Consider the following 15526-nt stretch of genomic DNA (forward strand, 5'->3'; position numbering starts at 1 on the left):
AATGTTTGAGCTCTACATTTTGCTGTCCCTCAAGAAACTGAAAACTTGTTTTCAAAACAATTTCATGAATGATTTTACATATGTGCCAAATTATATTTAAGTTAAAAATGCAAATATGTGTTCCTGGGGGCGTATTACAGAAAGTGTCTTATCTTAGGTCTTAATTTAAGATATATGTTAAATTAGGATTTTTCGCAAATTCATATTACAGAAGCAAATCTTAACTTGATTTGGGATTCTTATCCTATCTTACAAAATAGTATCTTATATATAGTTAGGAAATCTTAAATGGCATCATCAAGCTGGACAATCCACTCTCAGGTCTGTTACCAAGCAACCAACACTGCTGCTGATGAGGGAAACTAAATAATAGAAGCTACTTCACTTTGAAAATCGCCTTTTGCTTAAAACGTAAGGCATTAGTCACTTGCACTACAACCAGTGATGCTCCGTGACACTTTTGTTGGTCTCTATAATGCTGGTTGCAGTTCCTGTGCTAACTGTAATATGTTGTGCACCACTCTGTAATTACTTATAAGTGTTTGTCATCAAAATATAACACATCTTCAGGGTCCTCCAAGAGACTCTCTACCATTAAACATCTTCATTCTTCATTTTCAACTATTAATAAATGTAATACCATTGTCGGACAGCACAGTTGTAAGCGTTTTTTCCGTTAGCTTTGAAATAATTTAGAAGTTAGGACAGCTGTGGGGTTGTGCTAAAGTTGTCAAGTTAGGAGGTTTCTGTAGTTAAGATAACGCACTTAGGAAATGCTATTCTGTAATAGCTTTTGTCCTAAATGTGGTCCTAACTGAAATTAAAATCTTATCTGTTTGGTAACTATGGTAAAGTTAGGATCTTTCTGTAATACACCCCCTGGGTCACATATAAGAAGAATCTAGATCATTTTTACGTTTACTCGAAACTTTGCACTTGCTTGTAAAATTTGTGTTAGGTCACGATTTGTAATTTTTCTAAGTGTTCCTTCACCTTGCCTCATTTAAATTTGTATTTAACCTGTAATATTCCTTAAACGAGAAGCATGTGTATTTGTGTCACTCACCACACAGGCCGACTGCACCGCCTCCGACACGCTTCCCGCGTTGGGGTCGCACCAGAACACGTGACACTGGAAGTGCTGGTTTCCCGTGTCCATGATGAACGCAAACGTATGGACGTCACGCCCCACGCCCAAGAAAGACAGGAAGCGCACGCGGCACTCCACTATGACTTCCTCCTCTTCTTCCTGTCCGACCAGAAGAGAAACGACAGTAATAAACCTGTCTGTCTCATGTCACCAGCGCTGAATTACTTTCACAGGCCTATGAATGTTTTATCAGGGTCCAAGCAGAAAGAGAAGAGCAGGAGTCGCACAGTTTTGATTTCTGTGCAGTGGATTTGTCCTCTCATTGTCCTGGTGTCCATGTGGACAAGGTTTTGCGTCATTGTGATATTTTAAACTCAGATTATACAGGTGAAGTAGTCATTAAGGGCCAGATTTGGCATTTGTTTGCCAAATAAGTGAATGAACCTAAATGATTCGATATCAGTCTTCATGAGTCACACCCCAAAATTGCATTGTATTTCCCTTTATGGGCTCCATAAAATACAGAAAACTGAAGCATGTGTTTCTTTTTTGGCTTTAAAAAAAAAAAAAAAAAAGCACTTCCAGTAATTACTCAGTAAATTGTTGCATTTGCTCTTGAAAGTTTGTATTTGCCTTCAACTTATTAGCTCACAATCCAAACACTCAACGCTCAATCCAAAAACTGTTAGTTCACAAAAGTTATACATTCCTTTTTAAAGTCACACAGCTTTTGCATTAATTTTCTCCATTCACTCTTAAACTGTGTTAGCTCACAATGTTTGAGTAACTTTGCATTCATGTTCAAAATGGTGTATGCTTAAGAAATCTTGCGTTTGTTCACAAAAAAAAAACATTTTTTTTAAAGCACTTACATGAATATGGTAAATGTGATTATTTAAGAACGTAAATCTAAAGTGTTTTAATTCATTCATTTTGAGAATTTCTGAGAATTTCTGTTAGCTCACTAAATGCATTTGTTCATGCCTGTATTTTGAGGAGTAACTAAAGGGAATGAATGCAAAGTTTCTCAAGTGAATGCATGAATTATTTGATAAATGTAAGAAGTGTCTAAATTAGTATCCAATCAAAATTAAATTTCTTTAAGTTTTTGTCTCTAGATGACATTTCATGACAGTCAGACAAAAACTAAGGATTAGTTTGTAAATGTTCATCTATGTGGTCTGATGCACAAAAATAATCAAGAAAATGTAGAAACTGCCACAAAAATGTAAAGTAAGCATCACCTTTTCTTTGATGACCGTAATTGTGGCGTCAGCGACGTTGAGCAGGACGGGGGTCCAGTCCTCTTTCCCTGCGGAGGACATCAGACTGTCTATCGCTCCGTTTATCATGTCCATTCCTGAAACACCGTTTGAGAAGAGCATTATAGTTCCTTACAGTTACACAGGATGAGGTTTATAATAACTAATAGTGTAGAAATGAGTTTGTCTCCAAAACCTAGTGAACAGCATCCTAACAGAGATGAAGCTCAGGAGAGACAGATTTACTCAAGCTGCTTTGAAACGGTGTATTGTTAAAAAAAAGAAGCGAAATAAATTTGACTTGACTGATTTGAATATACTCAATGCAGACATCATACAAATGCCGCTCAGTACATGATGTGCACAAGACACGTCTCAGAAGTGCATGTTGCAAAGCCAATAACATCATGCTTTCTCCCATTGTGTTGGGGTCAATCTGATCCACACTCGATTTTCAAACAGTTCAAAATATTGGTTAGATCATTTTTTTTTTTTTTGGTGAGTATTTCTTATTTAGGGTCATGAATGTGCATGCAAAGTTTCAATGCACAGATGTGTTTTGGAGAGGCTGTACAAATGATTTAAGACTTGTGTTGGGTTCAATCACTCGATATTCAAACAGCTTGAAATACTGGTTAGATTCTTTATTTCTTTATTTCGTTTACTCTAGATAATTCAGAAGACAAATCTCAATTTAAAGAAAAATCTAAAGGTTGTTTTTGGTCGTTAATGTTTTGGATCTCAATTACTAGACTGTTGCAGAAAAGAATTGTGAACCAGAACCAGAGAATAAAGAGGCAGGGGAAGCACAAACAGCAATGCTACTTGCATGAACTACAAATAGTAGCAGATAATATTAATACTTAGTTGTAGTTATTTGCACCTTAGTGTACAAATAGTTACTACAAGTAATTGTGAGTGTGTGTGTGTTCTTGTTTATAGTACATTGTGGGGACCAAATGTCCCTCGTGGGGACTGGCCTGTGGTCCCCACGAGGGGAAAAAAATATTAAACAGTAAACGATGTTTATCTGAAAGTGTAAGACTGCAAACAGGTTTTCTGTAAGGGGTAGGGTTAGGGGACAGAAAATATTGTTTGGACAGTATAAAAGTAATAGACGTCCCCACAATTCACAGAAACCTAGTGTGTGTAGCAAGTTTTGAACAAATATATTTGGGTCAAATATTCACCCCTAATACAATAGAAAAGAGTATGGGAATTATTAAATTTCACATTTCATATTTTGTGTCTCTGAAAAGCTACAATACAGGTTTTCTGTATTTACATAAATCTTAAGTTCCATTTATTTCTGTAATGCTTTATGCAATACAGATTGCTTCAAAGCAGCTTCACATTGATAAACAGGAAAATAATGGGGTTCAAAATTAATCATATTTATGAAATGAGTTCACTTTCAGCAGTAAAGCAGCTCTACAGAACAAGAACAGAAGTATTTGTAGTGTGTGTGATTTACCTATAGGCCGCAGTACTTGTGTCATTCCCAGGTAAAGCACGTGGAAACTGTGTTGAAGGTCAGTCTTTGGTGTTGGAAACTCTACTGAGGAAACACACAGATGAGAAACATCACGCAGAAGATTTGACTCATCGGTCCGAGCGCCGGCGAGGGAATCGACGCTCTAAATGCATTTGTATAGAGCGGGATCCTCTGGCATGATGAAAACAGAGCAATGCGTCCCTCAGGGGCCCAGAAAGCCTGCGCTATGCGGTTTGCATTATAAAACAGACAGAGGACGAGCCGCATTTGAAGCTGCTGTAAACTGTGATCGAGAGGAGACGGATGTAAATGCAGCAGCAGCGGTGATTCTCTGATCTGTAACACGGACGATTTAATTGCGTTTTAATGGGTCAGGACTGCAGCTTTCATTATCTCACTGATCATTGCAGGAATTTACAGACTTTGCTGAGGTCAGCACAGCCCAATGCTTTATTTATGGACTCGTACTTCTGGAGCGTGAATTTATAACCCTCCAAACACACACACACACACACACACACACACACACACACACACCATATATATTTACATCAAAACAGATGAATATACCTGAGGAAAAACAGCTCGTAGGTCTATTTATATTCATGCGTTTAAGCTGCGACAGGATGTTACAACAAAACAATGCATCTCTGTGGACCGCAGCAGAAAAACATCACTGACCAATAAAATACAAGCATTTGGGTCATGAAATCAGAACTTCAGATGCACATTAAGTTTTTCTTCAATTAAAAATACAGTGTCATTATAACTAATGAACCGTTACGGTGCAAAAAAATAAATAAAATTGAGATCATTGATTAGGATTTGCATCCTTTTGTTGCTTTGCTCATTTCAGTTTTATTTCAGGCCATCTGTGAGTTAATGAATTAGCAGTTAAACATTTGGACATGCTGACTGAATTTACTTATTTTAACCTTCTGTTCTAAAATTTTAAGCTTGCATTGATTTGAAAATTAGTTTTGTAGAATATAAATTGCACCTAAATATGAATTTATAAAAAAAAAAGGGTAACTTTTTTTTAAGGTGTCCGTAATTACCTAGTTAAGTACTTAGTAGTAGTCATTGTACTTACATGAAATAAAATGTACTTATCATGTAACTCAGTTATGGAACAGCCTGTAATTATGTAGATGTAATGGGCAGCTACTGTTACACATGTGTGTCAGACTGAGTATGTTACACAGATACTTGCGTAACCAAGAGATTGTTACATATGTGTTGCAGACATTTGTAATTACGCTGTATAAAGTACACAGACATAAGCTACTTAAAAATAAAGTGTATCAAGATTGTACTTAAGTGTACTTCATGTGTATCTATACTGTACACCTTATCCAGCTGCACCTTAGTTTGATTTAACCCACCAGTACACAGCTAAAATACATGTAATAGCTTTCTAATTACATTACAATTACACAATATTACACAGACATAAGCTACTTAAAATAAAGTGTATCAAGATTGTACTTAAGTGTACTAGTAGCGGTGTAACAGACTCGGTTTGTTACATATGTGTAACAGTAGCTGCCTATTACATCTATATAATTACAAACTGTAATTACAGGCTGTTCCATAACTTAGTTACATGATAAGTACATTTTGTTTCATGCAAGTACAACGGCTACTACTTAATTAGGTAATTACTCTGTATTATGGACACCTTAAAATAAAGGGTTACCAAAAAAACTAATTACATTTTACTAACTTTGAAATATGCTAAAACAAATACACATTAATATAAGCTGACATTTCTTATTTTAATTTGTTTCCTCACAAGCTGTCATTTTTAAGAACCAGGATTTTCACTGTTCTGCAGAGAACCTGGATATGAGGCAATTTGCAAAGTGTGATTTCTAGAAATGGAAATTAATAATCTTAAAAATCATGAGAATCTTTATAATGGATATATATGCTCTAAAATATTTTATTGGGTAGAAATGGCTGTCAGAAAAGACAAGAAAAGTCATTTAAATTCATTGGAAAAAAATGTTAACCCTGTAGATCATTCAATTATACTTTTATTACAGCAAAAAATAATAATAATGATTATAATGAATATACATTTTTTTTTTGTTCTGTCAAGCTCTAAAATATTTTAGCAGGTAGAAATAGCTATATATTACAAAATATATATTTAAACAAATGTTATTTATAAAACAAAATAAAAGAGAACCCTGCCAACACAAAAGACTAGAAATAAGCGTTTTAAACCCTGGACAACATCAACTAAATCTTTAAAATTATGGAATTTAATTGTTAATTTTTTTATTTTGATTTTATTATTTTATGAATAAACTTATGAATAAAATGAATACACTAATGCTATAATGCAAATGTTTGAAAATGAAATCTGGAATTAACTACTTGATTTCTGATAGGATTATGAATAAATTTGAAAAACATTTGCATTACAGCAAAACATGGATGGGTTTGAAATATTGTCTTTTGATTAGTCTCGAGTCAAACCGCTGCACTAAAGTCACTCACAATCATCAAATGGTTGAAATCTGTGACCCTGGAGCACAAAACCAGTCATAAGGGTCAAATTTTCGAAATTGAGATTTATTCATCATAAAAAGCTGAATAATTACTCTTTCCATTGATGTATGGTTTGTTATGATCGGACAATATTTGTCTGAGATACAACTATTTGAAAATCTGGAATCTGAGGGTGCAAAAAAATCTAAATATTGAGAAAATCTCCTTTAAAGTTGTTCAAATGAAGTTCTTAGCAATGCATATTACTAATCAAAAATTAAGTTTTGCTATATTTACGATAGGAAATTTACAAAATATCTTCATGGAACATGATCTTTACTTGATACCCTAATGATTTTTGGCATAAAAGAAAAATGTATAATTTTGAGCCAAACAATGTATTGTTGCCTCTTGCTACAAATATACCTGTGTTACTGATGACTGCTCTTGTGCTGCAGGGTCACATTTGATTGGTCATGTGACTGAACGTGTGAAGCTCTTACCTCTCAGAGGAACATCAGAGCTGATCTGAGACGAGGAGCCAGCGACCGGACCGACGCTCCTGCGATCAGCCATAATCTGAGAAAACAAAGATCACGACTGAAGAAAACAGCCTGTGTTCCTCCTGTCAGTCTCTCTGCAGGTCATTAATCTGGAGCGAATAAATCTCAGCTCAATGTTAATCAAAGCCGGAGGATGGACGTGCTGAGCGGACAACTTTACACGAGGATGGACGGCGCATACTAACACACACATACAGGCAAAGAAATGCTGTAAACACAGATGTTTTCCCAAGAACACACATTTATCTTTCCACAGACCCACAGAAACGGCTTCAGATGAAACCGGACAGATGATTGGTTGCTGAGGCTCTTTCCTCATAAATATTCATGAGCCTGATAATAAATATGCGGCTAGTGATTCGATTAGTCAGAATGGAAGTGTTTGTGAATGTGTGGCTTGTTTTCGGTGGATTATTTGTTGATTCTCGCTCCTCACCTTCGAGCAGATCTGCTTCAGGCTGCTGGCGACGCTTTCTGCGGGACTGTCACATTGAAACACGTGGCATTTCAACACACGCGTGTTCTTGTCACGGGCCACATACGCAAAATCCCTGAAACGGAACGAGAGACACTTTGGGTTTGAGTTTGTAAAGCAATAATCAGTAAATAGGTTTAAAACAAGAAACACAGTTACAGTCACAGGACTCAAGGAGGCGCTAGAGTTTCCTTCATGTCTGCGATAATAATTATTCAGGTAGATATAAGTCAACAAAGTCATTGAATTTGAACTTTTTTAGTATGTTACACAAATTTTGAGCAGGTTTTCATAATTTGATCAGGCAAAAAGGGCAAATTATAATAATTTATTATTGTAATGTCTGTGAAGGCCTTGATAATGGCCAAAACATAATTTTAAGCAAAGTTTTGATCTCTTCAAGAGTGATCGCTGCACCTTTTCTAACTGAAATTACAATAATTAAAAAATAAAAACAAATAAAAAATAAAAAGACTTGCTAAAAAATTATAAAATAATAAAGTAACAAATGTAAAAACAAAATTAAACCTTATTGAAAAGCTAGTAAATCATACAATTGTCAAATTAAAATGCATGTAAAAATAAAACACTTACTGAAAGGCAATTAAAATCACAAATATAACATTAAAATCAATGTAAAAATAAGAGAAATCAAAACGAAACACCTAAAAAGCAATTCAATCAGAAATATGAAAACAACATATGTAAAATATGTAAACACAAACAATCCAAATAAAACACTAAAAAGCAACTAAATTGCAAATGTAAAATTTACATTTTAAAATAAATAAAAAATATAAAAAAATCTATTATATCCAAAATGTACAATTAAAATTCATTTAAAAATAAAAAGTTATGCATGTAATATGACCATTAACCAACATCACATCAAAATTATTATATCTCAGGGGAGCTTCAAGTAAATATTTTAGCTCAAAGAGGTTCAGTTTTTATTTGGAAAACCAAGTGTGAATACTTTAATCACAGGAACCTCACACAGATTCATCAGGTGTTCACAGATGAAACTAACACATTGTGTTCAGATTGAAGAGCATTAGCAGGACGAGAACAGGACCGCAGCAGAAAACCATCCATCAGACAGACAGCAGAGACGAGAGCCGGAGGAACATCCACGTTGTTGAGAATGTAAAGGTTAATGGTTTAGTGGCCGTGTTTCAGTGTCACTCGTGACATTCAGAGCACAGCAGCGACGGCCAGCAAACCTCGATTCAACATTCAAACGCTTCTGACGTCTAGAGCGGCTCGATCTGAGCAAGCGCTACACAAAACACACTGACGGACGCTCCAGCATATTATACTGCTCCAAAAGAGATGCTTTAGTATCACTCACATGCTATTACACATTTTAATATAAAGTTGAGTTGCTGAAATGGCGTTTGGTCTCATACTGTACTGTATCTTGTCAGTGTGTGCAGTTGCTTGGCCATTTTTAGTGATTAATAGGAAAGTGGGTTCAGCTGAATTCTAGCAGTGATTTGTTAGATGGGTATAAAAAAGGTTATTATACCGCGGCAGCCCTCGTGTGAAGCCCTCTTAGTGTGAAGACCATCGACTCTACCGTGCGACTCCACCGGGCTAGGACACCGGCAAAGGATCGAAGTATCGCTTTTTATTTTTATTTTATTTTTTCCCTTTTATGTTTACTATTGAAATATTGTTGTATGCATTTGTCCATTTTATTTAATTTCTGTATTTTCTTAAATGGGTGTGTATAGAGTATTTACAGAGTGTTAACTTTTAGTTTGTTACTTTTTCTTATTTGTAAGTCGCTTTGGATAAAAGCATCTGCTAAATGACAAAGTAAAGTGTATATATCTTTTTTTTTTTTTTTTTTTTTATTCGCTTTTTCATTCCACTTTTTGCTATTTTAGTCCATGTTGAACTAATTAAAACATATCAGTTTTATTTTTAGATAAATCATGTGGCGCTAGTGGATGGTTGCTAGGATGTACTGTGTGATTGGTAGAGTGTTGCTAGGCTGTTTGGAGTTGTTTCCAGGTGTTTTCCTCTTGTTTCGTTTGAAGGGAGTGTCTTTGTGATCTTCTGGTTTGCTGCCGGGGTTGCTAGGGAGTTGCTATTGTGTTTTGGGTGGTTGCTAGGGTGTTCCATGTGGCTGCTAGGTGTTTTCCTCCTGTTTGGCATGAAGGGAGTGTCTCTGTGATCTGGCCTACTGTGGGGAGTTGCTATGGTGTTTTCGGTGGTTGCCAGGGTGTTTCTAGAAAACCAGCAGCAAAGACTATTTCTGTGTTGTCTGACGATAGCAGTGAAAAGCTAAAGGGATGCTTTCTGTGCACAGATTGGGGTATGTTTCACAGCTTGGACATTAACGAGGCTGCAGACACTCTCACAGATTATATTAATTTTTGTGTGGATAATGTGTTGGAAAAAAAGTGTGTGACTATTTTTCCAAAGAATAAGCCATATATCACGAAAGAGATAAAAGACTATCAACCGGAAAAAACAAGCCTTTCGTGAATGTGATCGAGTGGTATGAGAGTGATCCAGAATGAACTGAATTGTTAGCTAAGAAATGCTGGGAAAAAACAGTTTTATTTCTACTAATTCTAAAAAAGTATGGGACACCATTAAGGTCATGACTAATATGAATACAAATATGAACCGTCTTATTACTAATGATGATGAGGAAAGCAAATGAGTTAAATGACTTTTACCTCAGGTTTGATTCCCAGGAGTGATCACTGGAATGCAGAGAAGCTTTGGAGTCATTAATAATAGAGGACACATCTGATAGGGTCATTGTTGACCAACAGAAAGTTTGTTTAATCTTCAGTAGACTGTGTACCAAAATGTCCACAGGTCCTGATGGTATCTCTGCTTTGTGCAGAGGAACTTGCTGTGGCATGGTGTCCTATCTTTCAGCAATCTGTGGACTCTCATATTATACCTGATCTCTGGAAAAAAAAATCTATAATTGTTCCATTACCAAAGAAACCAGGTTCGAATGAAAAAAAAAATGATTTTAGGCCAGTAGCTTTGACATCCTGTGTAATAAAGTTTTGAGAAATATATGGTGTCTGTTTTAAAGACAGAAGTTAACTATTCTTGACCCATTACAATTTGCATATAGGCAGGGCCATAGTACAGAAGATGCTGTTGTTACAGTAGCTTATTTTATTACTAAACATCTGGGCCCGTATTCATAAAGATTCTAAGAATCCTCTAAGAAAACTCTTAATTTAGCTTAAAAACTTTTACGTTGGAGTCTTAGCTTAAGAGCGATTCGGGACCGATCTGAGAGCAACTCTGAGTAAGGAAAAGACAACAACTTTCATCTTAGTGAGGAGGCGGGGTTGACCCCGTTGCTATGTATGACACAATCTTTTGAAGACTGTGATTGGTTGGTTGTCAATAAGGAAATAAAAGAGTGCTTTTAAGAGTAGGGTATATTATAAGCCTTCACTTTGAAATTACAGGCGGAATTTTTCCTCTCGCTCTTTCTCACACACACACACACACACTCGTGCAGTTGCTGACGCTCGCTAAAGCGTGCAATCGTATTATGTGCGCTGTTTTATCGGTACTTTCGCTTTCAAAATCGATCGCTTTCAGCAAGGAGGGGAGAGGATGGAAAGTGGGGGGGCACAGTAACTCGTTTGGGTGCCTTGGCACCGGCCCTGCATATTTACTGTGTTTTATAGGAAATGAACAGTAAGCCTAATAAGTGCTGTAACAGACCCAAATCATCACTGCTGCATAGTTGCATTTTTCAAGTTGCCAAATATTTTAATGTAGTGATTTCTGGCGCTATGGCAATTCTGCGCGGTGTCTGAGTTGTTAGCATGTCTCTAATAAGATCGGTCACAAACATGATTCCTGCACGAACTAATGTGTAGTGTCTTATTAACTCACTGTCATGCATTGTGTGCAACACATTTCTTCTCCCTCTTCATTTTCGTCCATTTTCTCCGCTGCTAAAGAAACTCTTAAGCCCCTTAAAAAAGTCCTCGTCCATACTCCTAACAAGTTTGACCTTAAGACCTCTTTTAAGGGTTAAGATGCTTTCTGAATTACTACTTTCTTTACTAAGATTTTTTCTTTAATTTTAAGAGTAAACGCCCACATTTCTAAGAATTTTCTTAGAATTTTGTCACTAGGAGCTACTTTTTGCATTAAAATTCTTCATGAATACGGGTCCTGGAAAATTCAAAAGCTTATGCCCGGCTGTTATTTGTTGATTTTAGTTCAGCTTTTAACACTTAAGCCACACCTTTTAATTCAGAAATTGAAGACATTGAATGTGAATCCCATTTTTAATAAGATGTTATTTTTAATTTGACTAACCGGACACAACAGGTTAGAGTTAATAATACTTTATCAGAGTTGAAAGATATTAGCATAGGTGTTCCACAGGGATGTGTTAGTTCTCCTATACTTTTTACATTGTATACCAATGAGTGTTCAAGTTGTGATTCTACTAACTTTATAATGAAATTCTCAGATGACACAGCGATACTTAGTTCTCTGTATGAGAATACGGATTTATTTCTCAGAGGTATCAAGGTTTGTAGAGTGGTGTGATTTAAACTATTTTACTTTAAACAAAAAAGACAGAGGAGATGATCTTTGACCCAAGATCAATAGGTGATCACACACCGTGTTTATACATGAAACATCAATTAATCAAGTACCTTGGTATCCATATGGATGATAAACTCAGTTGGGGGATTCATGTGGATGCAATTTGTTCTCGTGTGCAGCAAATATTGTATTTTCTGCGTAGACTTAGGATTTTTGGAGTGGAGCAGTAAATCATGTATTTATTCTATTAGGCAGTTATAGAGAGTATAATTAGATATGGTAATCTCACAATATAGGTAAAGTCTAAGCTTGCACGCTTGTTAAAAACGGCAATGAAGAGCATCGGGAGAAAGGAGTATTTGTCCCTTGAGTCACTGTATGAACAGTCGTCCTTAGGGAAGCACATAAAATGTTAGCTAACCCACTGCATGTACTGCATACAGAGTATGAATTGTTGCCTTCTGGAAGACAGTATAGATTTCCAATGTGTCGGTATTATAGTTTTAAAAAGTCTTTTATACCCATGTCAGTTAAAATGTTAAATAATGAATGATTGTTTTTTTCAGGGTTAGTATAGGAATTCATGTGTATATTGTATATTATCACAAATTTCCCTTTGGGGACAAAGTGCATTTCATTTCATTTCGGGTGGTTGCTAGGGTGTTCTATGTGGCTGCTAGGTGTTTTCCTCCTGTTTGGCATGAAGGGAGTGTCTCTGTGATCTGGTCTACTGCGTGCAGTTGCTGGGGAGTTGCTATGGTGTTTTGGGTTGTTGCTAGGGTGTTTGGGGTAATTTTTGGGTGTTTTCCTCCTCTTTGGCATGAAGGAGGTGTCTCTGTGATCTGGTCTACTGTGGGCAGTTGCTATGGTATTTTGGGTGGTTGCTAGGGTGTTTGGGGTAATTTTTGGGTGTTTTCCTCCTCTTTGGCATGAAGGAGGTGTCTCTGTGATCTGGTCTACTGTGGGCAGTTGCTATGATATTTTGGGTGGTTGGTAAATTGTCAGCATCCATATTTGTAGTTGACGGCTGAGGGAAGTTCATGAGTTTACACTCTTCACTATGTCAGTCAGAAACTGCAGTCTGAATGTGGCTTTCATGTGTCTGGAAACAGTTCACTATAAACTACACAACACACTCACACTCTCGTCTGTCTGCGCTCGCTACCTGCACAGGAAGAGACTTCAGCTGACACAATAATCACAAGAGTGTGTTTCTCAGAAGTCTCAGAGCCCCAGCGATGAACCCATTCTGTCACACACACACACACACACACACACAGAAATTAAAGGTTTCTGATACTCTTATGGCGAAAAGCACTTTCAAAACTGAAGGCACTCTGTGAGGATAGTGATGATGAACTACATTATACTTTATAAACTCACACTGTCAAACACTAATGAATGTGAGCTGTTTATAACGAGAACATTACACTCATTTACTGAGCTGTCTCTATGCTCCTGTTTTAAACCACTGAGAGTGCTGTTAGTTCAGTCAGTCCTCACTAGTGCTGATAGTGCAGCCAAATCAGAGCTACAGATCTGAAGATCAGTGCAGTAGCAACAGCATAGTAACCACCCCAAACACCCTAACAAGCACCCCATTACATTTTTGGAGGGAATTTTAGTTTTATAAATCAAATTTTGAAATCACAAATCACAATTTTATTAAAAAAAAAAAAAAACAATTAGGATTCCCCAAATTGTGCTGACCTTCCACAACACCTGAGCAACCACCCTGGCAACACCCTAAAAACCTTATAGAACACCCTAGCAACCATGTCACACTAGCAATACCCTAGTTCCGCCCAAACCACCAACAATACCCTAGAAACCTCATTGAACACCCTAGCAACAACCCAAGCCTCCACCATCACCCTAAAAACCACACAAGGCAACCTAACCTAACATCCACCCAAAACCATAGTAATACCCTAGCTACCACCCAAACTGCCATCAACACCCTAGTAACTGCATAGCAACACCCTTGTTTTGTGATGTTTAACACGGGCTTAAATCTAGTCCATTAAGCAGTTTGTCTCATGAGGAGCCTTGTCTGTCCAGTATTGGTTTGTCAGGTTGTACGATCATTGCGCGCGCACACACACACACACACACACACACACACACACACACACACAATCAATCACTGCCTCTTTCTGTCCTTTTCCCTAAAGATTGTGATTGTTTCAGCATGTCATTAATATCTGCCACCTCCATACAAACCCTCAGACACACACACTCTCTGTGACTGTATTGTGCTGTATTTGCAGAACAGCAAAAGTCATAAAACATTTACTCACTCAGACAAACACAGTGTCTCTTTCTCTGCATATTTTCTTCCTTGCATTTCTGCTTGATTTGCATAATTTTGCACACAAAATGCATGGACTCTATGCTAAGATATCAAACATACAAACACATTTCATAGACTTTTCTATACAACAAATTATAATGACTATCCAAAAAAGACCAAATGTAGCAGACAATTTCATCCTCAAAGTAAATCAAACACACACACACACGAGTGCACGGACACAGCAGCAGAGTGATGCAGCAGTGTGTGTGTGTGTGTGTGTGTGTGTGTGTGTTACTCACACTGATGTCACTCATCAGCATCCAGCTGCACTCTGGGTCGTTACTCCCATCGCCACGACGATCAGCATCCAGCACAAACACACTCTCTGAGCCCCGCTCTGATCTCCCCGTCTGTCCCTCCGTCTCTGATCCGTCCCTCCCTCAGCAAACACACACACCACTCTGAGAGCCCAACACACTCCAGCAACCTGCCCTCGCTCGCTCTCCCTCCCTCCCTCCCTCTCTCTATCTCTCTCTCTCTCTCTCTCCTGCTGAGGAAGAGGTGCTGGACAATCAACCAACACAGAAAGTGGAAACCAGAGGATGGAACAAAAACCAAGATAAAAAGGAATTACAGATGGTGAAATTAGTAAAATAAAGAAGAAAAAAATAAGAAATAGAACAAAAAATAAACTAAATTTGAAAAAAAATGCTTATTTGAAAATGTGTCTTGCTTTCGGAGAGTTAAAGAGATGAAATGCGTCGGTATTTATTAGGTGAAATGAGAATGTGTTTCACTATCAGAGATGCAACAAAAAAAAAAAAAAAAGGGAGGAGTCGACACACACTCAATCACACACACACACACACACACACACACACACTCTGCTCCATATATAGAGCTGTGACTTCATCGCTTCAAAACCACGTGTACACGGACACAGAAAACGCTGAGTGCTCCAAATATAGCGCAATGACTTCATCCACCCAAAGATACTCATTCATATTATATAGAACTCTGTGTGTGTTTCTCTAAAAGCAAAGGGAAAGAAACAATTCTTTCTGGTCTCTGACATCTCTACTCTATTTCTATCAGTCGGCATCTCTTATTATAGTACTTTTACAGGGTTTAAAATATATATATTTAAACCAAAAATTACTGCTTTTGGATCATTTTAGATTTGCATTCATTAATTTAGAATTTTTATGTCAATATAGTTTTTATTCAGTTTAATTTTGTAATTTTTTATTAGTTATTTTAGTGCAAATTCAACTAAATTAAAAATG

General features: G+C 36.9%; 1 protein-coding gene across 1 annotated transcript in view; it reads right to left on the minus strand.

The window, feature by feature from the left end:
- LOC306882910 (amyloid beta precursor protein binding family B member 2-like) overlaps positions 1-15526 on the minus strand; it is a 41006-nt gene that overhangs the window by 3652 nt on the left and 21828 nt on the right. Inside the window, exons 9-13 of the mRNA XM_079437907.1 lie at positions 7346-7460; positions 6850-6925; positions 3827-3910; positions 2335-2450; positions 1067-1249 (exon numbers count right to left, since the gene is read on the minus strand). Coding sequence (XP_079294033.1) covers positions 1067-1249; positions 2335-2450; positions 3827-3910; positions 6850-6925; positions 7346-7460 — 574 coding nt within the window. The remainder of the gene's footprint in view (positions 1-1066; positions 1250-2334; positions 2451-3826; positions 3911-6849; positions 6926-7345; positions 7461-15526) is intronic.

This window comes from Barbus barbus (assembly GCF_936440315.1).
Source record: "Barbus barbus genome assembly, chromosome: 17".
In the NCBI taxonomy this organism is placed as follows: domain Eukaryota; kingdom Metazoa; phylum Chordata; class Actinopteri; order Cypriniformes; family Cyprinidae; genus Barbus; species Barbus barbus.